The sequence below is a fragment of the Xenopus tropicalis genome, chromosome 1 (genome assembly GCF_000004195.4).
Source record: "Xenopus tropicalis strain Nigerian chromosome 1, UCB_Xtro_10.0, whole genome shotgun sequence".
Taxonomy (NCBI): domain Eukaryota; kingdom Metazoa; phylum Chordata; class Amphibia; order Anura; family Pipidae; genus Xenopus; species Xenopus tropicalis.
The window spans coordinates 112,712,343-112,723,902 of NC_030677.2; the positions used below are offsets into that span (position 1 = coordinate 112,712,343).

The 11,560-nt window shown below is 36.5% G+C and overlaps 2 protein-coding genes across 2 annotated transcripts; both read right to left on the reverse strand.

Annotated features, from left to right (window-relative positions):
- Nucleotides 1–3,134: 3,134 nt before the first annotated feature.
- On the reverse strand, nt 3,135–8,631 carry LOC116406519. Its single transcript, XM_031890216.1, has 2 exons — nt 4,997–8,631; nt 3,135–4,843 (listed from the first exon to the last, which is right to left on the reverse strand). The coding sequence occupies exons 1-2, from the start codon at nt 8,619–8,621 to the stop codon at nt 3,159–3,161; spliced, it is 5,310 nt and encodes a 1,769-aa protein (XP_031746076.1). The 5' UTR covers nt 8,622–8,631; the 3' UTR covers nt 3,135–3,158.
- LOC101733901 lies at nt 8,555–10,927 on the reverse strand. Its single transcript, XM_018097663.2, has one exon. The coding sequence runs from the start codon at nt 10,694–10,696 to the stop codon at nt 8,645–8,647; it is 2,052 nt and encodes a 683-aa protein (XP_017953152.1). The 5' UTR covers nt 10,697–10,927; the 3' UTR covers nt 8,555–8,644.
- Between the last annotated feature and the right edge of the window lie 633 nt (nt 10,928–11,560).

Sequence of the window (11,560 nt, forward strand, 5' to 3'; positions counted from 1 at the left end):
AATTATTAAATTGCCAGTTCAGGTGTCAGAAAGGCTGGAGACAACTTTCTCTGGACAAGCAAAAAGCTACAGTAGAATATAAATATAACTTGCACAGTAAAAGGCAAGGATAAAATGCATATATTATAAAAGATAAAATATAAAGCTAGAGAAGCCAGTAGTGCTTAAGCACAGAATACATTTGTAAAATAAAATAGAAAACGAGGATAGAAAAAATAAATAAGACAAGAAAACAAGGATGTTTAGTGATCTATGAGACAGAAGACAATAGGTAAAGACATATAATAATACTTAAAATATATTAGACAGTAAAAACTAAAGCTGGCCATACACGCACCGATAATATCGTACGAAACATCGTTTCGTACGATATTCGGTGCGTGTATGGCAAGTCGGCGAGTCGACCAATATCGCAGGAGGCTACTGATATCGGTTGACTCGCCGATCGCCCAGGTTTAAAGATCCCAAATCGCCACGTGTGTGGCCACCTTAAGAATACAATAAGTAAATATATATATCTATGTTACAAAGGATACATTAAGTAAATATAAATAAATAAAAAGATAGCTTACAGTGAGAAAGACAATAGAAGTAATTGATAAAGTAATTACATAAATTACACAGTAGAGCAAGACTGGTGTCGGGCTAATTCTGCGTATATCTAAAAGAATTCAAGGCTCCTTATTAGTAACAGGAGGAGTCTTAAATAATATATGCCCAACTCTGAATTCGATATCGAGCTTTCCCAATCAATTGGTACAAAGGTGAGAAATCATGACAATTATTTAATAAAATAATTAATTTATTTAAATATGAATATTACAAAAATGAAATTATTACTTAACACTCCCTGATATCTATCTAATAATTAATCAAAATGAACATTGACCAATAGACATTCTTCAATAAATGGCAAGCATCCACAAGATTATATATGTACGTTCACTTTCAATACTTAATAACAAGGTAATTAAATATGTTGAATCAAAGGAAGGGTAAATAATTGATTTTGAGGTCTTAAGGAATTCTATCCTTAAATTTTCTTATTTCTCCATTAAATCGCTAACTTGGATATCATATATCTATACTAATGAAAAATAAAATGGACCCAAATTAAGCAGATTATTCCCAGTTTGCAACTCTGGGAAAGTCAATGTTTAGGGTAAGACTATAATATACATAGGAATAATAAATATCCAAGCATACAACTTAATCGAGAAAAAGTATAATAAAATTTATATTTACCAGAGTAGAGTTTTCTTATAGTTGAGAGTAGTTTCTCCTTCCTCTTCCAGTTTTTAGATCCCCTTAGATTTTCTTTTTCAGGTTCTTTCTTTTAGATCCCTCTTTTTTCTTATTAGTTCTTAGTCCTTTCTTTTTTTCTCTAGTCCTCTTGTCTCCTAACTTATCCCGCATCTCTATCTAAAACTCCACCTCAGGGATTTATCAACTAGCCAACTGGCATCAAAGGGCAGTCTTTAAGTTAAACTATCACCAGTTGATTTAAATATTTATTACAGTGACCTTTGGACCCGTAATGTCCTCCACCATCTGTGGATGTCACTGTTTCCTCAATATTGTGGTCTGAAAATATTCAGAAAATATAAAATAACTTTTGACCTTCCTTAATTCGATGTTACACACTATTGTTGACATTGCTCCACACTAGAACAATGCTGTGTAACTACTTAATACCTTAGTACACATACAATATATGTCATTGGTCTGTCCTTGATTAATTATTACCCTCTCAACAGGTATGCTCTATATTGTGGAGAGTTTGTAAGATCCTTTAAGGTGTTCTCATCTTGTTCACCTAGACACCAAGGATTATATAACCTTTGATATTTGCTTTAACACAAAGGTTATACATCTGGGCTAGTAATCCGATACAAACCTCCTTTTCAACATATACGTTTCTGATCAACTAAACAAAATAACATTCATTATTTATTCCTATATGATTCATCAAAAAGCATAATATCATTCATGAATATATATTCTATTAAGTAACATAATCACGTTATCATTAACAAATCAGAATATTCTTGTAATTAATAATTATCTTATCTGAAAATCCGACAAATCCCCCTTATTTTTCTAAAATGTTTCTTATAATATGAACATTTTAGGAAAATTACTTAGGGTTTTCAAACTCTTCCTTCATCATACTCATTATGTAAACTTGATCGGCGAGATTTAAGCCATAGTTTATCTAGAGTCTTTTTGATGATCTTCATCCAACGAATTGCTAAGATGGTGATTACAGTTAACCATCCTACTATAATTGTGATCAATATACTCCTTATATAGTTTTCCCCCCATGACCTAACAGAAGGAAACAGTATTTCGTCATCGGTTGGTGAAAATTGTGGAGTATCCATGGTGATATTATGTTTTTTTATAACCATACGGATGGTATGGCTGGGCTTATTGTCCAACAAAAATTTTAAATCCGGACTTATGGTAATCTCCTGATTTTGGAATGCATCAATGCTTTCCACCTCTCCTTCAGTGTCCTCAATGTTTACAGGATATGGAATTAGCGATTGTTACTCCGGTTGCAAACACGTTTCCTATTACTGCAAAGATTATAGCAGCAACAATAGCAGAAATGAACCGTTTTGGTCTTTGGTTTGACGAAAAAGGCTCTCTGATTAAAGTTTTCCGGGTTTGCTCCAGGATTTGAGTAATCCGCTTTTGTGAATATTCAATATGCAGCTGGTACCATGTTTGAATCTCCGGTGATCGAATATTGGATACGTTGACTTGTCTTTCGATGACACAACGTGGATCTAGGCTCATATAAATCTTCTGGGACAAGATTCTCTTGTTGGTCATGATGAATCCCGCTGTATCCTGTAGCATGATCCCGGATGATGGACCTGGCATCACAATCCGCTCAGCGTGTAACTCTTTCCCCAAGATCAGAACTGTATATAAAATAGCGATCATCTTGGATGGCATCTTTGCGCCTATAGATAATCAAAAGAAATCATTAGGTTCAGCCGTCATATATACATAGCAAGTTTCAGTTCACTGAGAAGATAAAGGATATTTAGAAGGTAGAGAGACATAGGCATATCATGATACAACATCTATATACAATATTAATCTCTACTTCCATCTTTAACTAAAATCTCCTGATTTCTTACTACTCAGCTCTCGACTTGCTCTATTCTCCGAAGCTGTTGGCTAGGATGACAAACACGTAATTGGTTAATGTGCACCCATTTTTCAACAAAATCATCCCCATTAGGAATTTTAACTTTATAAACCACAGGAGATAATTTATCAGTGATTATATATGGACCTTTCCAGGAAGGTAAGAATTTCCTTTCCTTTACTTGGTCTCTGGCAAAGTTATAAAGATAAACTTTATCATCAACCTGATATTCCTTTTGAGTTGTTTTTAGATCATAGTACGTTTTCGTACTTACTGCAGCTTTCTCAATATTTCTTTGAGCAAACGCAAAAGCATGCTGTAGATGCTTTCGTAAATTTTCTACATATTGATGTGCAGTCATTGCATTCATCAAATTGTGATCTGTGGTTCTATAAAGTAGATGTTGAGGTAATACCATTTTTCTACCCGTAATCATCTCAAATGGAGAAATTTTGGTTGCCGCACTCGGGGTGGCTCTAATAGCCATGAGAACTAGTGGTAATTTGACATCCCAGTCTTTACCAGATTCTTTGACAAACTTTTTCAGAATGTTTATGATTGATTGATTGTAACGCTCTACTCCACCACTAGAAGCTGGTCTGTAAGCTATGTGTAGCTTCCTTTTTACTCCTAGAATTTCCCACATCTTAGTCATTATTTCGCTGGTGAAGTGACTTCCGCGGTCAGATTCAATACGTTGGGGAAGACCAAATCTGGAAAATATATGGTTAATGAGCAGTGATGCGCATACACTAGAACTACACGTCTTACATGGCAAACATTCTACCCATTTTGTAAATAAACAAGTTACAGTTAGCATATACCGGTTTCCTTTTGAGGATGTTGTTACTGGTCCAATGAAATCAATTTGGAGGTCTGACCATGGCATGGATATTCCTCTTTTCATCAGCGGTGCCCGGTGATTGGGTCCTTGTGGCTGGAATTGAGGACATATCAAACATCCTTGACAATAAGTCCTGACATCCTGTAACATGTGTGGCCAATAAGCATAATCCCTTAACAATTCATATGTTATTTTCTCTCCTCGATGACCAGCTGTCGGGGCATCATGAGCATGTTGTAACATCAAACCCCGATATGCTGCGGGTACTACCCATTGTGTAATACCATTTTTCGAGGTTCGTATCAGCAATCCATCTTGTAATGAAAATTGGGACTCGCCTTTCACCAAAATACGTAACTCCTCTTTATCAGCACATTCTTCCATGGTTATGGGATGATCCTTTGGATTTTGAATATATTTATAAAATAAACCAATAATAGGATCCCCTTTCTGACTCTCAATGAGATCTTCGCTAGGGGAATCTTGGCTCCACATTGCCACATTAGGTTGAGATTCCTTTTGGGTCTGACTCCTTGTTGTGGCATTCACTTGGATAGTTCCCATGAGGTCATCAATATCCAAGATCTCTCCCTCCATGGCTGCTTTCTTGGCAAGGGAATCTGCTAAGTCATTTCCATCTTTATCTGCACCTGGATGTTTCGAATGACCCCTTACCTTCTTCCAATATATGTTAAGGCCGTGGGTAGTAACTAATTCATCGATTTTACAAAACAACTTACCATGTTTGACTGGTTTCTTATTACTTCTCATCATATTGGATCTTTTCCATCCGGGAAAATATTCCACAAAGCTGTTCCGAACATAATCGGAATCTGTAATTAAAACAAATTCTTTAATATCATATTCAATAGCCATTTGTACGGCTTTGTACACAGCGGCAAGCTCTGCGACTTGGCTACTTTTGGAACCAATCTTGTATCCTGTGGATATCTCTGGGAATATATTATTCCATACTATCCCAATACCTGCAACTAGCATCTTTTCAGCTTCTTCTGTATGGAAAGAACAGCCATCAACATATACACATGGTAATGATTTGCAGTATTCTTCTTCATATGATTTATATGGAGATAGTGATTGTTCCTCCAGAAAGTCATTTTCTGGTGACTCATCTTTGTGTTCAACATTAATACAATCATGGAGTTCAGCTAATCCTTGAGCAACTGGATTTTTAGTATCCTGTTTATATCTGATCTCCAATGGCCATCCCATAAGGGACATTGTCCATGCAGTTATCCTACTATTTGACAGGTTTCCATCCTTTAATCGACCACTCTGTAAATATTGTAGTGATTGATGTGCAGTTTCCACAATTATCTTTTCACCTTGAATAAAACTCCTGAAATATTGCAAAGCCCATACAGTTGCTAATAATGCTTTTTCACAGTTATTAAATTTTATTTCAACTGATGATAACGACTTGCTGGCATAAGCGATTATTTTATTCAGTTTTTCTTGTTTTTGGAAAAGAACCGCACTTACACTTTTGTTGGTAAAACCTGTTTCGATATAGAAGGGTTTTCCACCTTCTGGATATGCAAGGCATGGAGCCTGGATAAGCTTAGTTTTAAGTTCAGATATTGCTTGATCGTGACATTCATCCCATTTCCATTTTGCTCCTTTCTTCAGCAACTGCAAAAGAGGTTTTGTAATTTCTGCATAGTTGTCTATGAACTTACGTGAATAATTCATCATACCCAGGAACGATCTTAGCTCCTTGAGATCTGTAGGAGTTTTCATGTTCTTTATCGCTTCCACTTTCTTTTTCTGTGGATTGATTCCTTCGGCAGTAATTTCATGTCCAAGGAAATTTACCTTAGATCGGCACCATTGAGCCTTCTGTAAAGAAAGTTTAACACCTGCCTTCTTTAGTTGATTTAATACATATCTCAATTCTGCAATATGTTCTCCAAAAGTTGTACTTTTTATCAATATGTCATCCACATATGATAATGTACCTCGTTCAGCAGCATCAGGCATGGCTTTGTGCATGAATACAGCAAACTCATGGCCTGCATTAATGTATCCGAAAGGTAATCGGGTCCATGCATATTGTTGCTTTCCAAATGTAAAGGCTAGTTTATATTGATCCCTTTCATCTATTTTAATTGTCCAATATCCTTGTGCGCAATCAAGGGCGGTAAAAATTTTAGACCCTTGGATTTGTGCCAAGCATTGGTCAATGTATGGTACAGGCCAACCAGACATGTAGACTTGTTTGTTCAACTGTCTCAAGTCTGAGCAAAGACGAAACTGACCATTGGGTTTAAGGACTCCAAGTATTGGATGATTAAAAGAACTATGTACTGGGCGGATGATACCCTTCTTCTCCAGATTTTTAACGATTTCCGAGAGTGACTCATAAGCCGCTAACGGAAGTCGGTATTGTTTAATAAATACAGGGGGTGCATCTGGATCGGTCTGGATTCTTGTAACATGTAGGTTAGTTTCCCCGCAGTCATAAGAATCCTTGGCAAACATATCCTGGAATTCCCAAAATAGTTCTTTTAGCTGTTGTCGTTCTGATTCATCAGAACATGCATCAGCTATAGAGAGTTGCTCTTCCACCCGCTCTTGAAATTCTGGGAAAATTTCAGGTTGATTTACCTCATAAGCTTCTTCAAGCTTGCTGGTCAGGTCATCTGGGGTGTGATATATCTGATCTTTCCCCTGTTGGAATGACTCATACTCACCTTTCTCGATTTCATGGTTAAAGATCAATGATGTCTCCTCAACGTAACATGTACCATCCTCAGGATTGAAAGGATAAACAGAGTGAATACTGAACAATCCCTCAGGTGTTGAAAAGCAATGTTGATCCACCATTTGTTCTTCTGTTAGATATTCGTCAGGTATTAATCCAATTATATCATTTTGGAACCCAAAAGTATAATATTCTGAATCGATGGCTAGGCCAATCATTGTGTCCTCTTGTAACATAATGTTATAAGGACTCATGTTATCGATAACCATATATAATGGATCCTGATGAATATTTATTATAGGATTCGGTTTTACCTTCAATCCAAATTGTTGCATTCGATTGGATAAGCAAATTAATGCATCTGGATTCCTCAGCTTTTGCCCTTTCTTTACTCGAATGGGTAAAAGAAATGATTTACATCCCTCAGGGATTTTTACCTTTCCGGCGACTAAGATATCCACTGCATAGGGTATTCGTTGTCCCCATCTCAAGGCTTGTTCTTTATCCTGGAATTCCTCTGGATTCCCTGATAGTCTGGACCACAAAACATTATTGATCAAATCAACTTGTATGGCAAACCGATGTATAATGTCATTTCCTAAATACATTTGATATTGTGGTTCCTTTAACACATTGAAAACGTGTTCCGCAGATTTGTTTCCTAGGGAGATAGATAAAATGCATTTTGCAATCACATTTTGACTCTGGTCATCTTTGTCCAGGTCATAAACCCATTCCTGTAAGGAAGAAAATTTAATCATCTGAGGATTTGTAACCTGCTTTAGAAGTCCTAAACTTATATAGCTGACTTCGGACTTGAGATCCAGCTTGGCATATTTCACCCGGGCAATATTATTTACCTGTACGGGAACCAGCATAGTATCATTGGTCTTCTCGATTTTAACCAATGATTGGATATGTCTGGTTATGCTTGCTACTTCCCGATTTCCCCCTTTAAGAGAAATGGTTAACACATCATCCTCTAGGATTATCTTTTCAATTTTGTCCTTTTGGATATTAATGATGTGGAAGGAAGTATTAATGCTTTCTTCAGGTTTACCGTTTTTTAGGATTGAGACATCTGGTACCTGACTGTTCCGGAAATGGATTTCGACAGAATTAGGTCTTTCTTCAATCATATGGCAACTATTTTGCGGTTTTGCATTGTGGGCACGTTCAAAAGAGATTGGGGTTTTTACCTGAGTCCATATTGCTTCATTAATAAAGTCAATTATGGATCTTAACCTTTTGAGCAGATCAATTCCAATGATCAGCCGATCATATGGAAGATCTACAATCAACGTTGGATGTCTAATGGTCTTTTTACCAATCTTATATGTCAGCCAGGACTTGCCTTTCACTTGTAGACTATCACCACCTACACTTACCAGAGATCCATCAAATACCGTCAATCTCGGTTTATTCTTTGAGGACTCTAAGATCTGTTGGAAATAGCTGAAAGACAAAATAGTGACCTGAGATCCGGTATCCAATAAACCTTGGATTGGTCCGACACATCCATCCTGAAGACAAATATCTATAAAATACCGGCCATCTAACTGTAAGAGATTACAGAGGAAATTGGAGTGTTTTATCATCTGTTGATTTAAAAAGTGATCTCTCTGCAGCGTCAGGATATTTGGAGATTGCTCCTCCTTGTTCTGTCTGCAGGGCATATGTGTTCCTATGGATTCTATTAATGGAACAGACTGAACCGAAGGTACTTCACACACTGGTTCAAATAACACCGGATTATAAGAATTGTCCTTATTAGGCTGTAAAACAGATGAAATATTAGATTTTCCCTTCCCGGCCCTGAATTTAGGGTCGGGGCAATGCAAAACATGATCATTGACTGTATTTAATTCTTTCCTGTCCATTTCCATATAGCAATTTGGTTCTGCTTCCTTTATTTGGCGGAGCTTGGCCCCGCTTTTACCTCTAAAAAAACTTCAGGTTGTTTTCCTGCAGAAACTTGAGATAATTTACTTACAATGTCAGTTAACTTGGAAACCTGATCTGCAAGCTGATCAAATCTGCTAGGTCTACCTGGGTTTTGATTCCGTGGACCATTTTGGTTCCCTGTGGGTGATTTACCCCTGGGTGAATCTGGTGATTCCTGCCCTTTTCTCCATTGCTGCCTGGGCCTATTGTTCCAACGTTTGTATCCCTGGGGATCCCGGTATCCTTGGTAACCCCCATATCTTTGGTTACCTCGGTATCCTTGGTAACCCCCATATCTTTGGTTACCTCGGTATCCTTGGTAACCTTGGTTGAAACGAGGACGGTAATCTTGGCTTCCAGAACCTGAACTATTTCCTTCTGACCCCTTGGCAATTTGAGGTTTAGTTTGTCTGGGATTTAGCTGTTTTTGGTTTTGTTGATTAGGCCCAGTGGCTGAAGGTATTTTCTTTGGCTGGGACTCAAAATTTAAATGAGATTTTACCCTGGACTCATCAACATTGTGCTCTGGGAATTTTTTAAATTTCCTATCATTTAAGTTTTGGCCCTCACTAATGTTAAACAGCAAAGTTGCTGATGTTACCAGTCTTTCTAGAGGGTTTTCAAAATCCAGATCATGAGCTAGACTTAATTTGATCTGGGTTGGTAAGGCCTCATAGAATACTTGTTTAAATTCCACAGATTCCCAATCGGGGTTTCTGTAAGCTAAACCATAGGCATTTTTAAGTACAGAGAGAAATTCTCGAGGGCTTTGATTAGATCTACATGTAAGTTTATAAATTTCTCTCTTTGCGGCAGTGATAGTTCGATAGGGCCCAAATTCCGATTTAATTTCATGTAGGACTGACTGCCATTTGGTGATTCCTCTCTCTTTAAAGGAGGAAAAGTAATGACGGTATCTGTCATCAAAGGCCCATGGAAGAAACCTGATTTTGTCTGCCTCAGATAATTTTAATGAATCTATAGTAGATTCATATAGTTCTAAGTGGTTTGCAATTTGGGAAGAACCTTTCTTAGAAAATTTTGGTATAGCAGTATTTAAAAATTTAATTATGCTGGCAGAATTTTGTTTTTCTTTTGGAGATTGGGGATTTTTCCCTTTTGAACCCCTCTTATGGGTATTCTTCCCCCTGTTTGGGAAAGGACCGGATCCCCATGCTCTCTCATCACTCTCAACTTCACTTGCATCAGTATTGGAAACGCTACTTCTATGGGATACATTTGACATAGGTGTTTGATTTCGCACATTCATCACATTCCTCTCTGGGGATGTGTCTGAAGAAGAATCTCTAAGAACCCTTGTTCTGTGATTACCTATTAAGGTGGTCACAGCTTGGCATGCTTCAGCCAACCGGCCCAAAACATCTTGTGCCTCTGAATCAACATTATCAATTGGTTTGGCTCTAGAAATATATGGTGCCCAATGTTTATATTGGGGAGTGATTATTGGAGGATCAGGAGATCTCTCAACACCATATACACCTGACTGTTGACTTTTAATGTGCTGTTGCTGTAATTCTTCGAAATCCTTTCTGAGCTTACAGTATGCTATGCGACTACGTTCAGCATCAGTTTCTAAATCCCTAATAAAAGCTTCCTTGTTTGAGATATCTATCTCTAATTGGTTTTTATCAGATTTCATATGTTGGATATCTGATTCTATCTCATGTAACTGAGACATCAATTTTTCTACATTTTCTTTTCTAGCTTTTGATAGGGTATCTACCTCCATTAATGCATATAAAACAGGAGGTAGAGCACATATTAATTTTTTTTCTTTTTCTGAACTGTTAGAGGCTAAGTTCATACATGTTAAATAGCGTTCAACCAGGCCGTCTGTTGCCCAGATATCATTAAGGTCTGCTCTAGCATTTCTCTTCAAATCATTAATCCAAACATCCATTCCTTGATCAAATTTTACCCGTGTATATATGAATTCAACAATTCTGTGGATCATTTGCTCTGGGGTATTCCCATTCTCACTGCTTGCAACACTCATGGTCTCAATTAATAAACAAAATAATTAGCTTGACAGAAGTATTGGAATGGTTTTTCACTATTTGTACCAATATGAGAAAATAATCTCTATCTCAGCAGTGCCTCCAAATATATGTCGGGCTAATTCTGCGTATATCTAAAAGAATTCAAGGCTCCTTATTAGTAACAGGAGGAGTCTTAAATAATATATGCCCAACTCTGAATTCGATATCGAGCTTTCCCAATCAATTGGTACAAAGGTGAGAAATCATGACAATTATTTAATAAAATAATTAATTTATTTAAATATGAATATTACAAAAATGAAATTATTACTTAACACTCCCTGATATCTATCTAATAATTAATCAAAATGAACATTGACCAATAGACATTCTTCAATAAATGGCAAGCATCCACAAGATTATATATGTACGTTCACTTTCAATACTTAATAACAAGGTAATTAAATATGTTGAATCAAAGGAAGGGTAAATAATTGATTTTGAGGTCTTAAGGAATTCTATCCTTAAATTTTCTTATTTCTCCATTAAATCGCTAACTTGGATATCATATATCTATACTAATGAAAAATAAAATGGACCCAAATTAAGCAGATTATTCCCAGTTTGCAACTCTGGGAAAGTCAATGTTTAGGGTAAGACTATAATATACATAGGAATAATAAATATCCAAGCATACAACTTAATCGAGAAAAAGTATAATAAAATTTATATTTACCAGAGTAGAGTTTTCTTATAGTTGAGAGTAGTTTCTCCTTCCTCTTCCAGTTTTTAGATCCCCTTAGATTTTCTTTTTCAGGTTCTTTCTTTTAGATCCCTCTTTTTTCTTATTAGTTCTTAGTCCTTTCTTTTTTTCTCTAGTC

Coding starts and splice junctions, on each gene's coding strand:
- LOC101733901 (XM_018097663.2), bottom strand. CDS start 10,696: ATGAGTGTTGCAAGCAGTGAGAATGGGAATACCCCAGAGCAAATGATC.
- LOC116406519 (XM_031890216.1), bottom strand. CDS start 8,621: ATGGAAATGGACAGGAAAGAATTAAATACAGTCAATGATCATGTTTTG. Junction 4,844..4,996: donor TGAAAAGATGCTAGTTGCAG/GTATTGGGATAG, acceptor TTTTAATTACAG/ATTCCGATTATGTTCGGAAC.